Genomic DNA, 26,388 nt, shown 5'->3' with positions numbered 1-26,388 from the left:
ATTAAATCTAGATGTTCCTTGCTGACTAGATCTTGCTCTGCTTACTCACAGTCTATGGCCATATAGGTAAGCAGCTCCTACCATTCACCAAGCTCTCTTGCTGAATGTTTGATAACACCATGACTTGCAAGTGCTATTGTCTAGTCTATTTAGCAAAATTTCTTGCTCTTTCTTTATAGTTTATTTTCAACTCTACCAAAAAAATTTCTTGATAACAATTACACAAAGTGGGCTGTGGCTGATGCTCTAACCTGTATTGTCATGCAGTAGCTATAATTATAGCCAACGTCTTATGTTCAGTATGAATGCATGTCCTGTGTACAATGGTGCTTTGTGCTAACACTGTAACGCGCAGGTATTTTGCACTTATGGCTGCTGCCCTATACTGTTGTTATATAGCATCACAAATTATAGATCGAAATTTAGATCTACATAACTTGATTCTCAACTCAACCTCCTATTACTGTTGTGCTGGCTTGACTCCACTGCTCAGAATAGACTGCTGTAGGGGGGCCCTAAATCACTATGGGGGACCAAGGGCACTAGTGCAATAGGACCCCCCTATATAACATCCAAATCGCTAGCGTTTTAGGGCTGGGGGCCCAAAAATGAGCGGAGCCCCATATCGCTTCTACACCGGTAGTTATATGACACCATGATTCCTGCTAGAACACAAAAAGTTAGCACAAAGTCAAATGTTCTGCTGATTGGCTGACTTGCAAATTTTTCACAAATTATACACTAGCTAACAGTACAGTAAACACATGAATTATTTACTAGTGTACATTCTATTAACTCACAGTAATACAACGTACCTACTGTATATATACACTTGAGAACATGAAAAACACATGGGAAATGACTGCATATTCCTTGAACATTAAGATTATTGCCTGATTTGTTTACAAACACCAATAACAGTTCACTGCATGTTAAATCATCAGACATTCCACAAGGGAAATCATCAGCTATTCCACAAGGGAAAACATTGTTTATGTCCACTGCATACCACACATGCAGCATAATTATGTGATTGTGTTATCTTGGGCCATAATTACACCCTATATTAAACTGACAGTTTCTGAAAAGATGCGTCGACTCATTATTATACTCAGTCTAATTGCTGCACTAATGCAACAAAGTGATGGCTATTCATCAGGAGCTCCACCAGAGGCCTGTTCTACCTTACAGCCAAACCATGATGGAGCTTCATCACAACCAGCGGAAACAAACCCATATGAGCTAGCAATCGAAGAATTTCTTGCTCCAAGCAGTGTGTATCAATATGTGCCTGGGGTCACTTACACAGGTATACAATTTACAGTAAGAAGAGTATACCATCGTGTATACCTAAATGTAGATGAACTACTTTTTCACAACATGTACACAGTGATACTACAAGCCAACAATTCAAATTTTGTGGGTTTCAGAGGCTTCCTAATTCAGGCAAGAAATATCAGGTTTCCTGACAATGTTACCGGTATTTTTAATTCTTCAAATACCAACGAGTATGGTTTTCAAAATTGCGATTAAGCTCAGGTATGAATTATCGAGATGAATTATTATAGTTTGTTACGGCCACGTAAACAATGAATAATTGTTTGCACCACCCCCTTCGCAGTACCCCCTAGGCAGTGCAGTTACCCATGTGAATGGGAGCAGTAAGATGAACGTTACATTTGAATGGACAGCTCCCCCAAAAGGCTCGGGTCCAGTATACTTTGTGTAAGACAAACAAACGTTCTTGAAAGTGTGTGTTAACAATAATTATCAACCTTGGTATTAGATACACAGTGGTACAGTCAATGCAAATCTTTTGGGCTGATTTGAGAACTCCTGAAATAAATGAACATCGTAAGTGATATAATTATAATTGTTTACATCTGTTCACTGCTAAACTTCAGCCTGTGAACCACCGGAATACTTATTGACAACTCACTGCACGGACGTGTGCTCCTTTGGTTCCTATGGAGATCATACAACAGCAACTTGCCAACAATGTGAGATACAAAATAACTATATTACTGCATTCATTAATAATTAATTACAGGGCCAGCATCATCTACACTAGGCTGATGTTGTAGTTGGTAGAGGAGTATTGAATTACACAGTGATAGTGAATGAAACAGCTTTTGATTTCGTTTTTGGCATATTTCTAACATTGTCAGGACCAATTCAGAGTATATTTAGATATGACAGCGGTTCTAGAGAAAAGAATTATCAGGCTTCATCACTTGCAAATTTAGACAGACAAAACAATTTCATCGTAATTCAAGAACAGATCTTTCTTCGTGATACAATTCCTGTTCAACTGTTCAGTGACAATTTGGCCATTTTCAGTCTAAATCTGAATGCAGTGGTATTTGGGAGTCTAGCAGACAGTATGGAGGTACCCATGGATATTGATACTTCTTTGTTTGTTACAATCACTAGGACGCCAGGTATGTATGTAAACAATTCCATGTACACTTTATACAATTCCAACAGATCAATGTCAAGATGTCACCTGCTTCAATGGAGGAATTTGCAGAGCAATAAACACAAGTGGAGAACTCAATTTCACATGTGACTGTCGTCATCCAGCATACACAGGTCAATTTTGTGAGACATTATTCGACCCATGTGCTCTAAACCGTTGCCTTAACAATGCCACCTGTGAGAACATTGGCACTACAAACTACACGTGCAACTGCACAATTGACTTCACTGGTGAGAATTGTGAGATTGAAATAGATCAGTGTACCTTAAACCAAGGAGTCTGTAACAATGGCACGTGTATCGATGGATTTGGTATTTTCTCTTACGATTGTATCGATGGATTCATTGGTGACTTTTGTGAAACTGATATTAATAAATGTGAGAGTGCTAGTCCCAGTTGTCAAAATGGAGTGTGTATAGATGACATCAACAGCTTCACATGTGATTGTTACCCAGGCTGGTCTGGTTACCTTTGCGAGAACGATATAGATTATTGCTCATTTGGTCCTGCTCCATTTGGTCCCTGCAGTGACTTTGGTAGCAGTGCGTGTATCGATGGAAACATAACATTTTCCTGTACTTGTTTGACAGGTTTCACAGGATATACGTGTGCTGTTGATATCAATGAATGTGATGAGGCCCCTTGCTTAAGTAATGCAACCTGTAACAACCTACTTAATGGAGCCTACACTTGTGATTGTACTCCAGACTACACAGGTCTTAACTGTGGTATACCTTTGTTCCCATGTAACGATGTACCTTGCATGAATAATGGTACTTGTATCGATGCTGGCCTTGGAAGTGGAGCTTTCTCTTGTGAATGTGCTACTGGTTTCACAGGAGATGCTTGTCAGACTGACCTCGAGTTTTGTACTGATTCAACTTGTGTGAACAGTGGTGTTTGTGTAGAAGGTGTGGGAACAATGACAACTTGTGAATGTGTTGACGGATTTTCCGGACAAAATTGTGAGCTAGATCTCCCATTTTGTGACCAGGACTCTTGTCGCAATGGTGGAGCATGTGTTGAAGGTATTGGTATCCATATTTCCTGTAACTGTGCTGGCACCTATCGTGGAATTCAGTGTGAAACAGAAATTTGTCTTGAGAATAGCTGCAGCTTTAATGGAAACTGTTCTGAAACCAATGGTGAGCCTATTATGTGTGAGTGTAGTGAGGGCTTCAGTTGTCTGAGATGTGACATTGACCTTGATTACTGTCAGCCAAAGACTTGTGCAAATAAAGGCACTTGTATCGAGGGAGAAGGATCAAGAATCAGTTGCATTTGTTCGGACGGTTATTCTGGGAACATTTGCGATCAGGACGACAGAGCTTTCTTTGCCTGTGCTGGTAATAGTTGTGAGAACAATGGAACCTGTGTAGAGGAATTCGGCCCAACGTTTAGCTGTTCTTGCCTTGCTGGTTTTTTGGGTGGCCGTTGTGAAACTGATTTAAATTTTTGCGAAGCTACCTCCTGCTTTAATAATGGGATATGCATCGAAGGATTTGGACTAACAACCTTTTGTAACTGCTCCTTCGGTTTTAGTGGAAATCATTGTGATAATGATGACAACTTTTGTGGTACAGAATTGAGTGTTAACTGTACGAACAATGGAAGCTGTATTGAGGGCTTTGGAACTGAGACTAGCTGCGACTGCATGGATGGATTCACTGGTGATGTTTGTGAGATTGATATTGATTTCTGTGAGCCAGATTCCTGCTTTAATGGTGGTACATGCATTGAAGAAATTGGCATCCAATTTTCTTACTCATGTGCTGATGGTTACAATGGGGATCGGTGCCAAACGGACGATAATTTTTGTGATAAAGCACCCACTTATCGATGCCAAAATGATGGCACTTGTGTCGAAGGAATTGGTTATACAACACATTGCGTATGTCCAGATGGTTTCAGTGGTGTTGACTGCAGACTAACCAGTGGTTCAGGACTAAATTCTATTGATGTTACTCAAGATTTGTGCAATTTGGTTTTTGGAATATCATGTACCAAAGCTACGATTGGTGGTGTGGTTGCTATAGCTATTGGTGCTTTTTTTCTAATATTGTTTCTGACAACATTAATGCTACTATTAGTATATTGTGGTGCAAACTGCGTCAAAAGAAGAGAACTTATGATGTGGCAGGATCACCAGTGGTAGGAGGTGTCATGATATCGAACCCAGTTTTTTGCAACAATGAAGGTGAGCACAGGAAATAAGTGTACTGACATGAACTCAGAATGAAGAGAGCGCAAAGGTGTAAGTGTTCATGCTTAATACTGAGTATTGAGCTACTGTTATCATTCTTTTGTGTAGATAATTGATGAACAGAAAACTTGACTCGTACACAAGCAACTATGAACGTGTAGCACTCAAAATAACTTCGATGACTCATAATTATAGCACACTTAAATTAATTAATATGACTTTCCATGACTTATTCTTCATTTAAAAGGTTGATTAACGAAACTTGCAGCTTGTGACAAAGGAAACCCGACTGCCAAGTATAATATACACAGTGTAGTTATATAGAGACTTCACCTCGAGTGATAGACTCTAGAACGTACAATTTAAATTTAAATTTAACTTCGATGACTCACAATTATAACAGTAAAGCACACATAATGTACTGGGTTCAGTTTTTAAGATTCCCAAAATATGTGCAGTTCCAGATTCTTGTTTGCAAACAATAACGGACAGTTCAGCATACAGCTATTCCACAAGGGAAAACATTGTTTTGGTTCACTGCACATCACAGCTGTACACAATCCCTGCTGTCGGACCCATCCCTCCAGCAGCAGAGAAAACCAATTAATAGTGAAAACAAGCCGTGTTCGATTTCTCTCACACACTGTTTGTATACTCCATCTCATTCCTTCTGTAGCTCTGGCTCTGGGCAACAACATCAAGGAGAGCGTCGTCCTCACGGTTGGTTGTCCTGAGTTGGAATTGCTCATCTGTCACAGGCTGTAGAGTTAATTCCATACCCACGTCTGGACATACGTCGCTCATGAGATTTGCTGTGATGTTGCGTATTTCTGTTGTTAGAAATCCTCCCATAGAGCAGCTGAGTGCATGCTCTACTGTGAAGTGCTGTCCACAGACACAGTGAGAATGTAGGTTCTGAGGTTGCCAACCATGTCGGAGACAACTCTAAAGGCTCCCTTGTAAAGCATGAAACTATGCTCTGTGATTGGCAGGGCTATTACCTAGCTTGAGTGTATATACCTTTTCCGAGCATATTCCAATGCTTTTCCTAGTAGTTGTTCATTCAGTTCACTTGCTGTTCTGGCCTCCATCTGCCAGCAGATTTTTTTTGCATTGTTCCTCAGTCTTGCTTGCTTGTACTTCTTTGTAGGTTTGTATACATCAAGTATCAAACTGATAGTGCATGGTGCTAGATCGGGGCTTGTTTTGCATGATACTAGAAATGTTGAAGGTGAGCACAATAAATATTGAGTCAATGTATTTGTCCTCCGGTAGGCTAAGGCTGATTTTTCTTGAACAAGTTAGTGTACTATAAAGAACTACCATTTTTTTTTATCTCGTCAATTGCACATTATTTTTCCCAAAATGTATTGTAAACATGAATACCTTTCATCTGATAACATTATTACCATGGTAAATGTTCATATGAGATATGGAGCTCACTTAATACAATTATGATTCTTTTGTGCAGATAAACATAATTTAATGATAAACAGAAAACCTTGACTTGTACACACAAGAATGAAGCAACTATGAACAACTCCATAATTATTGATCTAAACTTATGTACTTACTCTATCAAATACTAGTGTTCCATGACTTATTCTATTGAGCATTGTATTTATGATAATGTTGCTCAAGATACAAGATAGCTCGTTCCCAAAAACTCTACTACCGTATGTACACAGTGTAAATAGAGGCTTCACCTCGAGTGTTTTCTTATCATTGTATAAAGCACACATAATTATATATAATCATAGTTTATCTAGGTCCAGTTCTTAATGTTTGCAGTTACAGGTTCTTAACTAAGTTGTTTACGAAAGACTAAGACAAAATAAAACAGTTTCCTACATTTCCACATAAATCATCAGCTATTCCACAAATGAAAACACAGTTTAGGTTCAATGCACACTACCATGCACACAACAATAATTATGTTATTCTCAGGCAATATAGAAATTAAAGCTACCCTATTATAGTCTGTCAACTAATTATTGTACTCGGGGGTAATTGCTACACAAAACAACCTATTCGTCGGGAGCTCCACATCAAACCTGTTAGCTTAGAGCCAAACCATGGAGCTCCACCACCACCATGCAGCGGAAACAAATCCGCTAACTACACTGTGTGAACATTTTCTTGCTCAAGGTATTAGCGAAGAAGAGCATGTAAATCTATGCAACTACTTTTTCACACCAAGCACACAGTCATACTACAAGCCAACATTTCCAATTAAGTGAGTTTCTAATTCAGGCAACGAGTTTCCTGACAAGTTACCGGAAATATTTTTCGTTCCTCAAACACCAACGAGATGATTTTCAAAACCGTGATCCTCTGGTAAGTGAAAACAGTTCACCTGCAGTACCCCTCGTAGTGGAGTTACCCATCGCAGTGAGTTATAAACATGTGAATGGGAGCAGTAACATGAACGTTACTGTTGAATGAACAGCTCCCTCAGAAGGCTCAAATCCAGTATATTTGTAAGACAAACAACAAACGCTATTGCAAGTGTGTGTTAAATAATATCAATTTGCTAATTAGATACACACACAGTGGTACAGTCAATGCAAAGTGTCAATGATCAGAGTTTTGCCAAGTTAATTGTTTATAAACGCCAAGGACAAAACAAACATTTCACTATACATCTAAACATAAACCATCAGACATTACACAAGGGAAAACATTGTTTAGGTTCACTGCACATACACCACACAACAGATGCAATTGTATTATTCTCACCATATAGAAATTATAGCTAATCGAAAATTCCACACAGTTTCTGCAAAAGATGTATCGACTCATTATTATACTCAGTCTAATTGCTACACTAATGCAACAAAGTGATGGCTATTCATCAGGAGCTCCACCTGAAGCATGTTCTACCTTACAGCCAGACCATGGAACTACATCACAACCAGTGGAAACAAACCCATATGAACTAGATATCGAAGAACTTCTTGCTCCAAGCAGTGTGTATCAATATGTACCTGGAGTCACTTACACAGGTATTAGTATATAGGAAGACAAATGTAGCTAGGCAAAATATTTTCACAACACACACACACAGTGATACTACAAGCCAACAAGTCAAATGTGGTGAGTTTCAAAGGCTTTCTAATTCAAGCAAGAAAGATCAGGTTTCCTGACAATGTTACTGGCATTTTTAATTCTTCAAACACCAACGAGTTTGGTTTTCAGAGTTGCGATCAAGCTCAGGTATGAATTATTATAGTTTCTTACGGCCACCTAAACAATGAATAATTGTTTGCACCACCCCCTTCGCAGTACCCCCTCGGCAGTGCAGTTACGCATGTGAATGGGAGCAGTAAGATGAATGTTACGTTTAAATGGACAGCTCCCCCAAAAGGCTCGGGTCCAGTATACTTTGTGTAAGACAAACAAACTTCTTGAAAGTGTGTATTAACAATAATTATCAACCTTGGTATTAGATACACAGTGGTACAGTCAATGCAAATCTTTTGGGCTGATTTGAGAACTCCTGAAATAAATGAACATCGTAAGTGATATAATTATAATTGTTTACATCTGTTCACTGCTAAACTTCAGCCTGTGAACCACCGGAATACTTATTGACAGCTCACTGCACGGACGTGTGCCCCTTTGGTTCCTATGGAGATCATACAACAGCAACTTGCCAACAATGTGAAATACAAAATAAATATAATAATTATGCATTTTTTCATTAGTATTTTTTAATTACAGGGCCAGCATCATCTCTACTGGTAACTAATGCCACAGCCTATTATTTGACTCTCGATGAGGCTGATGTTGTAGTTGGTAGAGGAGTATTGAATTACACAGTGATAGTGAATGAATCAGCTTTTGATAACATAGTGGGTATATTTTTGACAATGTTACAAACCGAAACAATTCAGAATATATTTAGATATGACAGTGGTTCTAGAGAAAAGAATTATCCGGTTTCATCACTTGCAAGTTTAGACAGACAAAACAATTTCATTGTAATTCAAGAACAGATCTTTCTTCGTGATACGATTCCTGTTCAACTGTTCAGTGACAATTTGGCCATTTTCAGTCTAAATCTGAATGCAGTGGTATTTGGGAGTCTAGCAGACAGTATTGATGTATCCACGGATATTGATACTTCTTTGTTTGTTACAATCACTAGGACGTCAGGTAAGTATGTAAACATTCCATGTACACTTTATACACTAGTCCAATACAGGTCCATGTCAAGATGTAACCTGCTTCAATGAAGGAATTTGCAGAGCACTAAACATAAGTGGAGAATTCAATTTCACATGTAACTGTCATCCGGCATACACAGGTCAATTCTGTGAGACATTATTTGACCCATGTGTTCTTAGCCTTTGCCTTAACAATGCAACCTGTGAGAACATTGGCACTACAAACTACACGTGCAACTGCACTATTGACTTTACTGGTGAGAATTGTGAGATTGAAATAGATCAATGTTCCTTAATCCAAGGAGTCTGTAACAATGGCACGTGTATCGATGGATTTGGTATTTTCTCTTGTGATTGTATCGATGGATTTATTGGAGAATTTTGTGAAACTGAAATTAATGAATGTGTCGCTAGTCCCAGCTGTCAAAATGGAGTGTGTATAGATGACATCAACAGCTTCACATGTGATTGTTACCCAGGCTGGTTTGGTGACTTTTGCGAGAACGATATAGATTATTGCTCATTTGGTCCAGCTCCGTTTGGTCCCTGCAGTGACTTTGGTAGCAGTGCGTGTATCGATGGAAACATAACATTTTCTTGCACTTGTTTGACAGGTTTCACAGGATATACGTGTGCTGTTGATATCAATGAATGTGATGAGTTCCCTTGCTTGAATAATGCAACCTGTAACAACCTACTTAATGGAGCCTACACTTGTGATTGTACCCCAGACTACACTGGTCTTAACTGTGGTATACCTCTGTTCCCATGTAACGATGTACCTTGTATGAATAATGGTACTTGTATTGATGCTGGCCTTGGAAATGGAACTTTCTCTTGTATGTGTGCTATTGGTTTCACAGGAAATGCTTGTCAAGCAGACCTCGGGTTTTGTACTGATTCAACTTGTATGAACAGTGGTGTTTGTGTAGAAGGTGTGGGAACAATGACAACTTGTGAATGTTTTGAAGGATTTTCCGGTCAAAATTGTGAGCTGGATCTCCCACTTTGTGACCAGGACTCTTGTCACAATGGTGGAACATGTATTGAAGGCATTGGTATCCATATTTCCTGTAACTGTACTATCAACTATCGTGGAAATCAGTGTGAAACAGAAATTTGTTTTGAGAATAGCTGCAGCTTTAATGGAAACTGTTCTGAAACCAATGGTGAGCCTATTACATGTGAGTGTAGTGAGGGCTTCAATGGTCTGAGATGTGAGATTGATCTTGATTACTGTCAGCCAACCACTTGTGCAAATGAAGGCACTTGTATCGAGGGAGAAGGATCAAGAATCAATTGCATTTGTTTGGATGGTTATTCTGGGAACGTTTGTGATCAAGATGATTCATCTTTCTTTGCCTGCACCAGTAATAGCTGTGAGAACAATGGAACCTGTGTAGAGGAATTCGGCGTAATGTTTAGCTGTTTGTGCCTTGCTGGTTTTTTGGGGAGCCGATGTGAAACTGATACGCTAGATTTGTGCAATTCGGTTTTTGGAATATCATGTACCAAAGCTACGATTGGTGGTGTGGTTGCTATAGCTATTGGTGCTTTCTTGCTAATATTGTTTCTGGCAACATTAATGCTACTATTAGTATTGTGGTGCAAACTTCATCAAAAGAAGAGAATTTGTAATGTGGCAGGACTACCAGTGGTAGGAGGTATTATGATATCGAACCCTATCTATGAGAGTAAAGTTGAAGGTGAGTTCAAGAAATAAAATGGAGTCAATAAGTTTAATTATAGTTTGTACTAATAATTATAGGCGCTCAAAACCAAGACAAAATGATATCAAAAAGGTAAGTATTAGTTATTGCCCAGCCAGAGAGCAACATGCCATATATTGCACTGGAGCAATATAATGCCCTCGAGGCCTGCGGCCCTCGGGAATTATGTCATCCAGTGCAATATATGGCATGTTGCACGAGGGCGCCTGCAATAACTAACTTGTTGCCCAATGACGTTAAACTTGTCTGACTGGTCATATAAATCGTAATAAAAGACATGTGTTTGAAGGAATTTAGTGTATTCATTAGTTTTGCTGAATTCCAGTAAATTTTTAGGTTTTCTTCCCACTAGTAGTTATAAAAGTAGTAACCTATAAAAGGGACCAAATGAGTTATAGGGTTGGATGGTGGGGCATAAGTCCCAAATGGATATCTATGGTGGCCGATAGGGGTCACCCGCCTCCGCTTTCCGGCCTCCTATGCTGTGCGCGGTAAAGGGTCGCCGCCTTCTCTACCCGCGAGCAGTAAATGAATGTTGACTCTTTTACCCACCCGAAAAATACCGCGAGCGGTAAAGAGGGACCGCCTCACTTATCTGCGAGCGGTAAATGAGTGGCCGCCTTCATGAACCGCCGCGGTCAAAAACCTCGCCGCCAGCGGTAACAATCGCAAGATATCTCGAAATTCTAATAAGAGCGCACCTTGTGTTTGCAGCATCTGTGTGGAGAGCTTTTAAATTATTACACATCCCAGAGGACCTTCACAAAGCATAGACTATGCACAGGGATTTCATTTGTAAGCTCTGGAGTACTATGCCATAGTACTCCAGGGCCAGAGGAGGTTGGACGCGCGTCATACTTGGTAATAATAAATCATGTGATAAATGATGAATATAATTATAAAGGGATCCTAGGGATCCTTTTTTAGTCATGTCAGCACTTTATTTCTGCCAAGTCAGCAGTAATTATGTTTGCGTGTATTGAATAATGAATATAGATTGCGGGCGTGTGGGAAGATGGAGGGCAATGGAAAAAGACCAAGACATGTTTCCAGTCCTACTTTGCTAACACCTACAAGGCCTCAGAAGAAAAGAATTCCTCTTTGAACATTAGCCTCTCAGTTGTTGTCGAAAGTGTTGAGCTCTAGCTCTACGTTTGACTTCATAAATTCATCCATAGGAATAAAAAAACTATTTTTACAGCCAGTGCACACTGATATCATAGTGTTTACCTTCACTAGCTCAGAAGTTTCTCGAATAAATCCATCATAGCTAGTCATGCTGTCGTCCTTTGCGTACTTAACGTGGGTAAATTTAACTTCTAGGACTGGAAAACTAGGCACAGTATAGCCAATTACCTCTCCTCGGGTATGTATAAACAGAAGTGTATGATCATCAAGGTCTTCTCCGCAACTCTGACAAAGATCAGGCTCTCCAACATTAGCTGCAACTGCCATGATGCCCACTCGCGATCTCACAGGGGCTTGCTGCGTACATACGCGAGCAATCAGCAATTGAAGTTGTGTCACATGATATGTGACACTGAATGTGACGCGCGTCCAACCTCCTCTGCTCCAGGGCTTACAGATGAAATCCCTATGCGCTCTTAGTGCTGATCACGTCACCACTAGCCAATGACAGTGCACAAAAGTGGTCATGTGACACCTACATTAAATAGCATAATGCACACTTAAGTGTGCTTTAACTAGTTAATGCACACGCACCAGAAAGGAATTATATACATACAAAATATTACTTCATTTGAATATTGATTGTGTAATTTTGTAAAGATGAATGTTCAAACATGGCTTTGAGGGCTTCTGGCTTAATTTTGGGCTTTTCATAGGGATAAACTCATCATCATCATTAGCATCCATACACAGTTTCTTGTTCTCTTTCCCGTCTATTTGTGGGAGTAGTGCCATCGATACCTTGTATTGCTGGTCGGGTCCAGTTCGTTTATATTCATGTAGAGCTTCAGCGAGTGATGTCCTGTACGTTCCTTTATTAGCTGGTCGCTGAAGTCTTGACGGTACAGTGTAGTAGCACAGTTCCCAAACCTAGGATCAAGCGGACTCAAGGGGTTGACATCATACACTTCATTTCTTTCAAAATACCGCTTAAAGCAACAAACAATGGCATACAGTGTCTTTGCATTTGGAGGGTACTTTGTTCCTGTTTGCTTGCTAATTTCAAGGACAAACTTTTCCAACCAGTATACAAAGTCTGGCACAAGCATTTGTAGCAATGGTGTTGTTGGGCTTACTCGGTCAACTTCAACAGCTCTTGCTCTTGACCAATCCGCACAGAGTTTAACACCCCACTCCGTACACGCATTAGTTTTGACTGGAATTGCAGAAGAACGCAGTTTAAGCTCTTTGGAGTCACTTAATTACAGGTGCAGCAAATCGACAGCCATTTTGTAAAAAAAAATGGCTACTGATTTTCGAACCATAGTATACGGAGCAATCCGGCAAGTGGTCACGTGAAGCACTAAAACATTTAGAATATACCTACCCAAGACCACGTGCTTTAATGCCAGTGCCTTGGATTGGCTCTCGGTTACGTAATGCACTCGGCTCCGCCTCGAGCATTACGTTAACCTCGAGCCAATCCTCGGCACGCATTAAAACACTTAATCTTGGCTAGGTGTGTTCTAAATATTACTTAGTAGAATATAGTGGGTGTGCTCTTATTAGAAACACATACCTTTACCAAACACTTTTGGACCTCGCCGCGGGCGGTCACTCGTTTACCGCTCGCGGCTAAATGGAGCGGTGACCCTTTACTGCTTGCGGTAATAGTGTTAGCCGCGGGCAGTAAAAAGTTTACCGTTCGCGGTATTAGTTGGCGGCAAGCGGAGGCGGGTGACCCCTATCGGCCACCGTAGATCATAGTATCTCTTAATAAGAAATCTACTGCATTTACACACAGTGCAAGTGCATATAATCCAGTGCTTATGCCATATAATCAGAGATTGAAGAGAAGGGGATATGAAACTAGATCACGTGAGCTTATGTGCTCAATGTAAAACAGAGTAAAAAGTTTAGGCACTCCGTGTTGCTATAAAAATGGCGGTTTAATTTGTAAATAAAACAAAACAGGCCCATGGAAAGCTGGATGACTCACTTGAAGAATTATGATCATATAATTGACTAGCCACAGATTGTTTTACAATATATTTGGTGGCAATAAAATCCAGAACGCCAGATTCCCTGGTTTATTGGCTATACTAGCCTTTGTGGGACTGTAGCAGAAAGCAAGTTGGTTTTCATAAGATGGTTTAGTGATGAGTTTTAATGTTAGCTATGTATTCTATGTACTGGTGCCTGTCTCAAAGGCTAGATCGCTCTGGTGCTGAAAGTATAATCGATTTTTAGTGTACAATTTTGCAAAATTTTGCTCCAGGACAAGTACAAGAGGTCAAAAAAGTTGAAGTGATCAAGCAAACTGTCTCTTGGCTTTTAGCTGAGGAGCTGTTGCACTTCCCAAAGGTCTACTCTTGCATTTAATATCAACTTTGTTCTATATGTAGCAGCATAGATTGAAGAGTTAGAACTCTTCAATCTATGGTAGCAGCAAGTCCAGAGATACAGTCCCACAAAGTATTTTACATGAGTTTACATAGAAATTGCAGTAAAGACAATGTGCCACGCCCATTTTGGGCAACACGGATTGTATGTACACGTCATCAAATATCCCTCTCTCTTCAATCTCTGATATAATGCAGTGCAATAGATGGTAGCCATGGCAGTGATGCAACATGCCATATACTGAGCACTGGATTGCTTTGATCTGCCCACTCACTGGGAAACAAGTATTCATACGTAAAATCGAGCTCATTTTACAAGACTGATTCTTTTTTGTAGATGATTGATATGCAGAAACTTTGACTCGTACACAAAAATGGAGAATGAAGAACCCTACATTACTTATACTTATTAGCTTACCAATGCAGTTCTTATTTCTATCACACTCCATCGAACCTTTATGTTAATCTATATTTACAATTTGGTGTGTATAAAACATAGTACACATTCTGTCATTGTAATCACCCATTTTGTTACAGGTGATACACACATGCAAATTGGGATAGCAATTATTTTGAAGTACGAGTTGTTTTGTAATATTGTTTCTGATAACGTATCGTGGTGCAAACTGCGTCAAAAGAAGTATATATACACAGTGTAGTTGTAGAGACTTCACCTCGAGTGATTGTTAATAATAATTATTAACTAGAACGTACAATTTAAATTTAACTTCGATGACTCACAATTATAACAGTAAAGCACACATAATCTACTGGGTTCAGTTTTGAGATTCCCAAAATATGTGCAGTTCCAGATTCTTGTTTGCAAACAATAACAGACAGCTCGCAGCATATAGCTATTCCACAAGGGAAAACATTGTTTTGGTTCACTGCACATCACAGCTGTACACAATCCCTGCTGTCGGACCCATCCCTCCAGCAGCAGAGAAAACCAACGGTGAAAACGAGCCATGTTCAATTTCTCTCACACGCTGTTTGTATGCTCCGTCTCTGTAGCTCTGGACCATGGTGGAGCAGCGATATAGGTAGGTGTGAAACTGATTTAAATTTTGCGAAGCTACCTCCTGCTTTAATAATGGGATGTGCATCGAAGGATTTGGACTAGCAACCTTTTGTAACTGCTCCTTTGGTTTTAGTGGAGATCATTGTGATAATGATGACAACTTTTGTGGTACAGAATTGAGTGTTAACTGTATGAACAATGGAAGCTGTATTGAGGTCTTTGGAACTGAGACTAGCTGCGACTGCATGGATGGATTCACTGGTGATGTTTGTGAGATAGATCTTGATTTCTGTGATCCAGATTCCTGCTTTAATGGTGGCACATGCATTGAAGAAATTGGCATCCAATATTTTTGCACATGTGCTGATGGTTACAGTGGGGATCGGTGCCAAACGGACGATAATTTCTGTGATAAAGCACCCACTTATCGATGCCAAAATGATGGCACTTGTGTTGAAGGAATTGGTTATACAACACATTGCGTATGTCTAGATGGTTTCAGTGGTGTTGACTGCAGACTAACCAGTGGTTCAGGACTAAATTCTATTCAAGATTTGTGCAATTTGGTTTTTGGAATATCATGTACCAAAGCTACGATTGGTGGTGTGGTTGCTATAGCTATTGGTGCTTTTTTTCTAATATTGTTTCTGACAACATTAATGCTACTATTAGTATTGTGGTGCAAACTGCGTCAAAAGAAGAGAACCTATGATGTGGCAGGATCACCAGTGGTAGGAGGTGTCATGATATCGAACCCAGTTTTTCGCAACAATATTGAAGGTGAGCACGGGAAATAAGTTTATTGTGTACTGATATGAACTCAGAATGAGGAGAGCGCAAAGGTGTAAGTGTTCATGTTTAATACTGAGTATTGAGCTGCAGTTATCATTCTTTTGTGCAGATAATTGATGAGCAGAAAGCTTGACTCATACACAAGCAACTATGAACATGTAGCACTCGAAATTAACTTCAATGACTCATAATTATAGCACACTTAAATTAATTAGTATGACTTTCCAAGACTTATTATTCATTTAAAAGGTTGATTAACGAGACTTGCAGCTTGTGACAAATGAAACCCGACTGCCAAGTATAATAATTATACACAGTGTAGTTCTAGAGACTTCACCTCGAGTGATTGTTAATTAACTAGAACGTATAATTTAAATTTAACTTCGATGACTCACAATTATAACAGTAAAGCACACATAATCTACTGGGTTCAGTTTTTAAGATTTCCAAAATGTGTGCAGTTCCAGATTCTTGTTTGCAAACAATAACGGACAGTTCACAGCATACAGCTATTCCTCAAGGGAAAACATTGTTTTGGTTCACTGCACATCACAGCTGTACACAATCCCTGCAGTAGCAGAGAAAACCAATGGTGAAAACGAGCCGTGTTCGATTTCTCTCCCACACTGTTCGTATACTTTCTTCTTCTCCATCTGTAGCTCTGGCTCTGGGCAACAACATCAAGGAGAGCGTCGTCCTCACGGTTGGTTGTCCTGAGTTGGAATTGCTCATCTGTCACAGTTGTAGAGCTAATTCCATCCCACGTCTGTACATACGTCACTCATGAGATTTACTGTGATGTTGTGTATTTCATTGTGTCTTATTGTTGGAAATCCTCCCATAGAGCAGCTGAGTGCATGCTCTACTGTGAAGCGCTGTCCACAGACACAGTGAGAATGTAGGTTCTGAGGTTGCCAACCATATCGGAGACAAAGAACATCTCTAAAGGCTTCCTTGTAAAGCATGAAACTATGCTCTATGATTGGCAAGGCTATTACCTAGCTTGAGTGTATATACCTTTTTCTGAGCATAATTATTCGAACGCTTTTCCTAGTAGTTGTTCATTCAGTTCACTTGCTGTTCTGGCCTCCATCTGCCAGCAGATTTTTTTTGCATTGTTCCTCAGTCTTGCTTGCTCGTACTTCGTTGTAGGTTCGTATACATCAGATTAGTCAAGTATCAAACTGATAGTGGTGCTGAGATCGGGGTTTGTTTCGCATAATACTAGAAATGTTGAAGGTGAGCACAATAAATAAATTGAGTCACCGGTAGGCTAAGGCTGATTTTTCTTGAACAAGTTAGTGTACTATAAAGAACTACTTTTTTTTAATCTCGTCAATTGCACATTATTTTTCCCAAAATGTATTGAATACCTTTCATCTGATAACATTATCACCATGGTTACTATATTGTTATGTGCGTTAACTGTGACCAAATATTACCAATAGTTTTGAAAATGCTGCCTCCAATACCAAGTTGTAGAAGCAGTGAGTACTGACACGCACTCAGATTCAAGGGAATACAAAGCTGAAACAATTATGATTCTTTTGTGCAGCAGATAACAGATGATAAACAGAAACCTTGACTCGCACACACAAGAATGAAGCAACTATGAACAACTCAATAATTATCAAACTAAACCTATGTACTTACTCTATCAAATATGACTGTTCCATGACTTAGCATTGTATTTATAATAATGTTGCTCAGGATACAAGATAGCTCGTTCCCAAAAAACTCTACTACCGTATGTACACAGTGTAAATAGAGGCTTCACCTCGAGTGTTTTTTTTTATCATTGTATAAAGCACACATATAATCATAGTTTATCTAGGTCCAGTTCTTAATGTTTGCAGTTACAGGTTCTTAACTAAGTTGTTTACGAATGACCAAGACAAAATAAAACAGTTTCCTGCATTTCCACATAAATCATCAACTATTCCACAAATGAAAACATTGTTTAGGTTCACTGCACACTACCACACAACAATATGTTATTCTCAGGCAATATAGCTACCCTATATTACAGTCTGTCAACTAAAATTATTATTGCACTCGGGGTAATTGCTACACTATAGTTGCAAAAACAACCTATTCGTCGGGAGCTCCACCTCAAACCTATTTTAACTTACAGCCAAACCATGGAGCTCCATCACCACCATGCAGCGGAAACAAATCCGTAATTCTGAGCTAACTACACTGTGTGAACATTTTCTTGCTCCAGGTATTAGCATAGTTATTGAAGAAGAGCATGTAAATCTATGCAACTAAATGTGCTCTTTTTCACACAACGCACAGTCATACTACAAGCCAACATTTCCAATTAAGTGAGTTTCTAATTCAGGCAACGGGTTTCCTGACAAGTTACCAGAATTATTTTTCATTCCTCAAACACCAACGAGATGATTTTCAAAACCGTGATCCTCTGGTAAGTAATATTACTGAAAACAGTCAAACAAAAATTATATTCAACCCTGCAGTACCCCTCGTAGCGGAGTTACCCATTGCAGTGAGTTATAAGCATATGAAACGGAGCAGTAAGATGAACATTACTGTTGAATGAACAGCTCCCTCAGAAGGCTCAGGTCCAGTATACTTTGTGTAAGACAAACAATAAACGCTATTGCAAGTGTGTGTTAACAATAATATCGACTTGCTATTAGATACACAGTGGTACAGTCAATGCAAGGTGTCACTGAGTTTGTACAATTCCAAATTTTTGCAAAGTTAATGTTTATAAACGCCAAGGACAAAATAAACATTTCACTGCATCTAAACAGATATTCCACAAGGGAAAACATTGTTTAGGTTCACTGCACACCACACAACAGATGCGATTGTATTATTCTCGTCATATAGAAATTATAGCTAACCGAGATTTATATAGCACACAGTTTCTGTGAAAAGATGTATCAACTCGTTATTATACTCAGTTTAATTGCTGCACTAATGCAACAAAGTGATGGCTATTCATCAGGAGCTCCACCTGAAGCATGTTCTACCTTACAGCCAAACCATGGAACTCCATCACAACCAGCGGAAACAAACCCATATGAACTAGATATCGAAGAATTTCTTGCTCCTAGCGGTGTACTTCAATATGTGCCTGGGGTCACTTACACAGGTATTAGATAATTATTATAATAGGAAGACAAATGTAGCTATACAAAATATTTTCACAACACACACACAGTGATACTACAAGCCAACAATTCCAATTCGGTGAGTTTCAAAGGCTTTCTAATTCAAGCAAGAAAGATTAGGTTTCCTGACAATGTTACCGGCATTTTTACTTCTTTAAACACCAACCCTAACCAGTATGGTTTTCAAAGTTGCGATCAAGCTCAGGTATGAATTATTATAGTTTCTTACGGCACCTAAACAATGAATAATTGTTTGCACCACCCCCTTCACAGTACCCCCTAGGCAGTGCAGTCACCCATGTGAATGGGAGCAGTAAGATAAATGTTACATTTGAATGGACAGCTCCCCTGGAGGGCTCAGGTCCAGTATACTTTGTGTAAGACAAACAAACGTTCTTGAAAGTGTGTGTTAACAATAATTATCAACCTTGGTATTAGATACACAGTGGTACAGTCAATGCACATCTTTTGGGCTGATTTGAGAACTATTGAAATAAATGAACATTGTAAGTGATATATAATTATTGCTTACATAAACCACTGTTCACTGCTAAACAGCCTGTGAACCACCGAAATACTTATTGACAGCTCACTGCACGGACGTGTGCCCCTTTGGTTCCTATGGAGATCATACAACAGCAACTTGCCAACAATGTGAGATACAAAATAACTATAACATTCATTAATAATTAATTACAGGGCCAGCATCATCTACACTGGTAACTAATGCCACAGCCTATTACTTGACTCTCGATGAGGCTGATGTTGTAGTTGGTAGAGGAGTATTGAATTACACAGTGATAGTGAATGAAATAGCTTTTGATAGTATTTTGGGTATATTTTTGACATTGTCACAAACCGAAACAATTCAGAATATATTTAGATATAACAGTGGTTCTAGAGAAAAGAATTATCCGGTTTCATCACTTGCAAGTTTAGACAGACAAAACAATTTCATTGTAATTCAAGAACAGCTCTTTCTTCGTGATACAATTCCTGTTCAACTGTTCAGTGACAATTTGGCCATTTTCAGTCTAAATCTGAATGCAGTGGTATTTGGGAGTTTAGCAGACAGTATGGAGGTACCCACGGATATTGATACTTCTTTGTTTGTTACAATCACTAGGACGTCAGGTAAGTATGTAAACAATTCCATGTACACTTTATACACTATTCCAACACAGGCCCATGTCAAGATATCAACTGCTTCAATGGAGGAATTTGCAGAGCACTAAACACAAGTGGAGAACTCAATTTCACATGTGACTGTCATCCAGCATACACAGGTCAATTCTGTGAGACATTATTCAACCCATGTGCTCTAAGCCTTTGCCTTAACAATGCCACCTGTGAGAACATTGGCACTACAAACTACACATGCAACTGCACTATTGACTTTACTGGTGAGAATTGTGAGATTGAAATAGATCAGTGTGCCTTAAACCAAGGAGTGTGTAACAATGGCACGTGTATCGATGGATTTGGTATTTTCTTTTGTGATTGCATCGATGGATTTATTGGAGAATTTTGTGAAACTGAAATTAATGAATGTGAGAGTGCTAGTCCCAGTTGTCAAAATGGAGTGTGTATAGATGACATCAACAGCTTCACATGCAATTGTTACCCAGGCTGGTCTGGTGGCCTATGCGAGAACGATATAGATTATTGCTCATTTGGTCCAGCTCCGTTTGGTCCTTGCAGTGACTTTGGTAGTAATGCGTGTATCGATGGAAACATAACATTTTCCTGCACTTGTTTGACGGGTTTCATAGGATATACGTGTGCTGTTGATATCAATGAATGTGATGAGGCCCCTTGCTTGAATAACGCAACCTGTAACAACCTATTTTATGGAGCCTACACTTGTGATTGTACCCCAGACTACACCGGTCTTAACTGTGGTATACCTTTGTTCCCATGTAATGGTAGACCTTGTATGAATGGTGGTACTTGTATTGATGCTGGCCTTGGAAATGGAGCTTTCTCTTGTGAGTGTGGTATTGGTTTCACAGGAGATGCTTGTCAAACTGACCTCGAGTTTTGTACTGATTCAACTTGTATGAACAGTGGTGTTTGTGTTGAAGGTGTGGGAACAATGACAACATGTGAATGTATTGAAGGATTTTCCGGTCAAAATTGTGAGCTGGATCTCCCATTTTGTGACCAGGACTCTTGTCGCAATGGTGGAGCATGTGTTGAAGGTATTGGTATCCATATTTCCTGTAACTGTACTATTAACCATCGTGGAATTCAGTGTGAAACAGAAATTTGTCTTGAGAATAGCTGCAGCTTTAATGGAAACTGTTCTGAAACCAATGGTGAGCCTATTTCTTGTGGGTGTAATGACGGCTTTGATGGTCCAAGATGTGACATCGATCTTGATTACTGTCAGCCAACCACTTGTGCAAATGAAGGCACTTGTATCGAGGGAGAAGGATCAAGAATCAGTTGCATTTGTTCGGATGGTTATTCTGGGAACGTTTGCGACCAGGACGACACAGCTTTCTTTGCCTGTACTGGTATTAGCTGTGAGAATAATGGAACCTGTGTGGAGAAGTTCGGCCCAATGTTTAGCTGTTCTTGCCTTGATGGATTTTTGGGGAGCCGATGTGAAACTGATTTAAATTTCTGCGAAGCCACCTTCTGCTTTAATGATGGGATGTGCATTGAAGGATTCGGACTAACGACGTTTTGTAACTGCTCGTTTGGTTTTAGTGGAGATCATTGTGAAAATGATGACAACTTTTGTGGTACAGACTTGGCTGTTAACTGTACGAACAACGGGAGCTGTATTGAGGGCTTTGGAACTGAAACTAGCTGCGACTGCATGGATGGATTCACTGGTGATGTTTGTGAGACTGATCTTGATTTCTGTGAGCCAATCATTTGTGCAAATGAAGGCACTTGTATCGAGGGAGAAGGATCAAGAATCAGTTGCATTTGTCCAAATGGTTTCTCTGGGAATGTTTGCGATCAAGACGATTTATCTTTCTTTGCCTGCACCAGTAAAAGTTGTGAGAACAATGGAACATGTGTAGAGGAATTCGGCCCAATGATTAGCTGTTCCTGCCTTGCTGGTTTTTTGGGTAGCCGATGTGAAACTGATTTAAATTTTTGCGAAGCCACTTTTTGTTTTAATGATGGGATATGCATTGAAGGATTTGGACTAACAACCTTTTGTAACTGCTCCTTTGGTTTTAGTGGAGATCATTGTGAAAATGATGACAACTTTTGTGGTACAGACTTGGCTGTTAACTGTACGAACAACGGGAGCTGTATTGAGGGCTTTGGAACTGAGAGTAGCTGCGACTGCATGGATGGATTCACTGGTAATGTTTGTGAGGTCGATCTTGATTATTGTGAGCCAAACACTTGTGCAAATGAAGGTACATGTGTCGATGGAACAGGAACAAAAATGAGTTGTATTTGTCCAAATGGTTTCTCTGGGAGTGTTTGCGATCAGGACGACACAGTTTTCTTTGCCTGCACTAGTAATAGTTGTGAGAACAATGGAACATGTGTAGAGGAATTCGGCCCAATGTTTAGCTGTTCTTGCCTTGCTGGTTTTACAGGTAGCCATTGTGAAACTGATTTAAATTTCTGCAAAGAAACCTCCTGCTTTAATGATGGGATATGCATCGAAGGATTCGGACTAACAAATTTTTGCAACTGCTCTTTGGGTTTTAGTGGAGATCGTTGTGATAATGATGACAACTTTTGTGACAAGGAATTGGGTGTTAATTGTACGAACAATGGCAGCTGTATTGAGGGCTTTGGAACTGAGACCAGCTGCGACTGCATGGATGGGTTCAGTGGGGATCGGTGCCAAAGTGACGATAATTTCTGTGATAAAGCACCTACTTATCGATGCCAAAATGATGGCACTTGTGTCGAAGGAATTGGCTCTATAACACATTGCGTATGTCTAGATGGTTTCAGTGGTGTTGACTGCAGACTTTCAGGACTAAATTCTATCAATGTTACTCAAGATTTGTGCAATTTGGTTTTTGGAATATCATGTACCAAAGCTACGATTGGTGGTGTGGTTGCTATAGCTATTGGTGCTTTCTTGCTAATATTGTTTCTGGCAACATTAATGCTACTATTAGTATTGTGGTGCAAACTTTGTCAAAAGAAGAGAATTTATAATGTGGCAGGACCACCAGTGGTAGGAGGTGTCATGATATCGAACCCTACCTATGAGAGTAACGTTGAAGGTAAGTTCAAGAAATAAAATGGAGTCATTAAGTATAATTATAGTTTGTACTAATAATTATAGGCGCTCAAAACCAAAATATCAAAAAGATATCAAAAAGGTAAGTATTCATACGTAAAATCGAGCTCATTACAAGACTGATTCTTTTTTGTAGATGATTGATATGCAGAAACTTTGACTCGTACACAAAAATGGATAATGAAGAACCCTACATTACTTATACTTATTAGCTCACCAATGCTGCAGTTCTTATTTCTATCACACACCATCGAACTTTTATGTTAATCTATTTACAATTTGGTGTGTATAAAACATAGTACACATTCTGTCATTGTAATCACCCATTTTGTTGCAGGTGATACACACATGCAAATTGGGATAGCAATTATTTTGAAGTACGAGTTGTTTCGTAATATTGTTTCGATAACATATTGTGGTGCAAACTGCGTCAAAAGAAGTATATATAGTGACAGTGCAGTTCTAGAGACTTCACCTCGAGTGATTGTTAATTAACTAGAAGGTAAATTTAACTTCGATGACTCACAATTATAACAGTAAAGCACACATAATCTACTGGGTTCAGTTTTGAGATTCCCAAAATGTGTGCAGTTCCAGATTCTTGTTTGCAAACAATAACAGACAGCTCGCAGCATACAGCTATTCCACAAGGGAAAACATTGTTTTGGTTCACTGCACATCACAGCTGTACACAATCCCTGCTGTCGGACCCATCCCTCCAGCAGCAGAGAAAACCAACGGTGAAAACGAGCCATGTTCAATTTCTCTCACACGCTGTTTGTATGCTCCGTCTTAGCCTTGATCCCAGGCCGCTCTTCCTCGAAGAGAGGCTAATTAGGCCTTGTGAAGGAGGCTAGCTCCGTCTCTGTAGCTCTGGACCATGGTGGAGCAGCGATATAGGTAGGTGTGTACTGGTCAAAAACCCTGACATAACACTCTGGAGAGCCGTAGATAGCTTAGGTTTGCAGGGGTGGCAAAATAACAGCTGAAAAAAAGGTCAACTGCATCTTATTTCATATCCTCTGAGTATTGCAACTTCCAACAAGTTGCTGTGGCACGGGCCAACTTAGAGCAACTAAAACAAGGTAGCTTGAACTATAGGAAGGTGCCTGATTCCCAGAGGCGCAGTGGAGCTCAGAATTTTACAGGTCATAACTTATTCTCAGCAGTAGGCCTGTGCCAAATATTCCGGAATAATTTTTTGAATAATAGGCAGTCTTTTTTACGAATTGAATAATAAGCACTGTGAAAATAGTTTAATAATATTCATTGAATTGCACATACGCAGTAGCTCAGAACACGCCCACATTTACATGGCAGTAAATCTGTGATTGTTAGTCCACAATGTTGAAACCACATTTTTTGTGTCATTTCGCTGCTGAAAATTAAAAAGTAATGACTTAATCCCATTTTTGGTGCTATATAATGTATAGGTGTTTTATTTCGCTGCTGGGTATGTTTAATAATAGGTGTAATCAATTTGAATAATAGGCTGATCAAGTGAGAATAAATAATTTGATTAATAGGTTAAAAAATTTGCATAGGCCTACTCAGCAGCCAGCATGCGCATCAGATAGCCTTTCCCACATCTCATTGGGCATGTGCAGATCAATAATTTTGGAATGCAGTAGTAGACAGCCCCCCCGCTGTCTACGGCCTTGGACTCTGCCTATCGCTCCAGAAGCTCTGGGCAACAACATCAAGGCGAGTGCCATCCTCATGGTTGGTTTCCCTGAGTTGTAATTGCTCATCTGTCACATCATAGATAGAGTAGAAGAGGGATTGGAAACGGAAGTGATTCACGTGATGTTTTACAATGAAGTCTACGTAGTGGCTCTGGGACCATCCGTGTATCTCCTCATAACTCCCGCAAAAGCCCGGGAAACTTATTGTGTACAAAGCATACATCTCAGAGCTACCCCCATTACTGAATCACATGCCCCCTGATAGTAGGTATCAATTGGAAACAAAGAAAATATAATCTAGATTGTCGTGAAGTAGCTAGAGGTACACAGAGCGCTTTTTCATGCTTGTGTTCCTATAGTACCTTTGATATAGCTAAGGCTTTGTAACTAAATAGTGTCCTGTGTCCCAAATGGCCTCAAGTATTAGAGAAAGTTGATGTTTAGCAGCAGAACTGCTCGTGGACTTCTTTATACAGAGAAAAAACAATTCTCATGAATTATTCATGTTTAGCCCTCGTGTTAAAAAGTAAGCCTCGATTAAACCGCGGAGATACACGGATGGTACTTCGAGGGTACTTCCGTTTCCAATCCCTCTTCTACTCTATCTATGGTCACATGCTGTAGAGTTGCTGTAATGTTACATATTTCATTGTTTGGAAATCCTCACCCTAGAGCAGCTGAGTGCATGCTCTACTGTGAAGTGCTATCCACAGACACAGTGAGAAGGTAGGTTCTGAGGTCGCCAATCATATCGGAGACAAAGAGCATCTCTAAAGGCACATATGAAACCATGCTCTGTGATTAGCAGAGCTGTTACCTAGCTTGAGGTATACCTTTCTCCGAGCATACTCCGACGGTTTTCCTCAGATTGTTTGGTAGTTGTTCATTCAATTCACCGTTGCTGTTCTGCCCTCCATCTGCCAGCGGAATTTTTGCATTGTTCCTTGCTCATACTTCAATGTATGTTCGTATACGGTCAAGTATCAAACTGACTGTGGTGCTGAGATCGACTCGCTCATGGTGAACTGGCAGGAGCTTGTTTCGCATGGATTTGCGATACCCATGACGAGCTGGGAGCTGTCTAGTTTCTTTGAGTGGCTTAAGGAGATTAGCGATGCTTGAGGTGGTTCGAGACAAATACGTCCATCAGCTAGCGAAACCATGTGTAAAACAGAAAATGCGCTATGTGGTTAGGTAATGCCTATTGAAGAGAGTCGTTTAATTTCTTCTACCCAAGTATATATGTTGGACGTAGGTTTCCTGGAAAAACTGCATTCCAATTGCTGAGCCGAGGCAGATATACGGACTTCAATGTTTCCAAACACCTCATTCGCTTTCTCATCTTTCACCACAAGCCACGTTTTGGAAGCATTTCGTAGTCTGAGCCAATGGCGAGAATCTT

The 26,388-nt window shown here is 39.7% G+C and overlaps 3 protein-coding genes and 1 long non-coding RNA gene across 6 annotated transcripts; all 4 read left to right on the top strand.

Moving 5' to 3' along the window:
* Positions 1 to 958: 958 nt before the first annotated feature.
* LOC135341303 (fibropellin-1-like) lies at positions 959 to 14,725 on the top strand. 3 transcript variants are annotated; one of them, XM_064537818.1, is made up of 9 exons: positions 959 to 1,309; positions 7,750 to 7,898; positions 7,968 to 8,071; positions 8,132 to 8,199; positions 8,250 to 8,345; positions 8,406 to 8,840; positions 8,890 to 10,557; positions 10,620 to 10,653; positions 14,310 to 14,450. In XM_064537818.1, exons 1-9 carry the CDS (start codon positions 1,015 to 1,017, stop codon positions 14,371 to 14,373), a joined length of 2,913 nt encoding a protein of 970 aa, XP_064393888.1. In that variant the 5' UTR covers positions 959 to 1,014; the 3' UTR covers positions 14,374 to 14,450. The 3 variants fall into 3 exon arrangements, with proteins under 3 accessions (XP_064393888.1, XP_064393889.1, XP_064393891.1); XM_064537819.1 differs by having other exon boundaries at positions 973 to 1,309; positions 14,449 to 14,725; XM_064537821.1 differs by lacking the exon at positions 959 to 1,309 and adding an exon at positions 7,397 to 7,687 and having other exon boundaries at positions 14,310 to 14,443.
* LOC135341305 (uncharacterized) lies at positions 1,320 to 1,854 on the top strand. The gene is made up of 3 exons (XR_010396549.1): positions 1,320 to 1,539; positions 1,622 to 1,725; positions 1,787 to 1,854. It is a non-coding gene; the product is annotated as an uncharacterized LOC135341305 (long non-coding RNA).
* LOC135341304 (fibropellin-1-like) lies at positions 2,076 to 5,740 on the top strand. Its single transcript, XM_064537822.1, has 3 exons — positions 2,076 to 2,441; positions 2,488 to 4,676; positions 4,791 to 5,740. The coding sequence occupies exons 1-2, from the start codon at positions 2,384 to 2,386 to the stop codon at positions 4,632 to 4,634; spliced, it is 2,205 nt and encodes a 734-aa protein (XP_064393892.1). The 5' UTR covers positions 2,076 to 2,383; the 3' UTR covers positions 4,635 to 4,676; positions 4,791 to 5,740.
* Positions 14,726 to 18,790: 4,065 nt separating the features above from the next.
* On the top strand, positions 18,791 to 23,679 carry LOC135341302 (fibropellin-1-like). The gene is made up of 9 exons (XM_064537817.1): positions 18,791 to 19,048; positions 19,118 to 19,272; positions 19,341 to 19,444; positions 19,506 to 19,573; positions 19,626 to 19,721; positions 19,767 to 20,201; positions 20,252 to 23,284; positions 23,347 to 23,383; positions 23,438 to 23,679. Exons 1-9 carry the CDS (start codon positions 18,832 to 18,834, stop codon positions 23,439 to 23,441), a joined length of 4,149 nt encoding a protein of 1,382 aa, XP_064393887.1. The 5' UTR covers positions 18,791 to 18,831; the 3' UTR covers positions 23,442 to 23,679.
* Positions 23,680 to 26,388: the final 2,709 nt, after the last annotated feature.

The sequence above is a fragment of the Halichondria panicea genome, chromosome 9 (assembly GCF_963675165.1).
Source record: "Halichondria panicea chromosome 9, odHalPani1.1, whole genome shotgun sequence".
Classification (NCBI taxonomy): domain Eukaryota; kingdom Metazoa; phylum Porifera; class Demospongiae; order Suberitida; family Halichondriidae; genus Halichondria; species Halichondria panicea.
The sequence above is the reverse complement of the archived record's forward strand: the minus strand, read 5'-3'. Positions and strand labels throughout refer to the sequence as shown.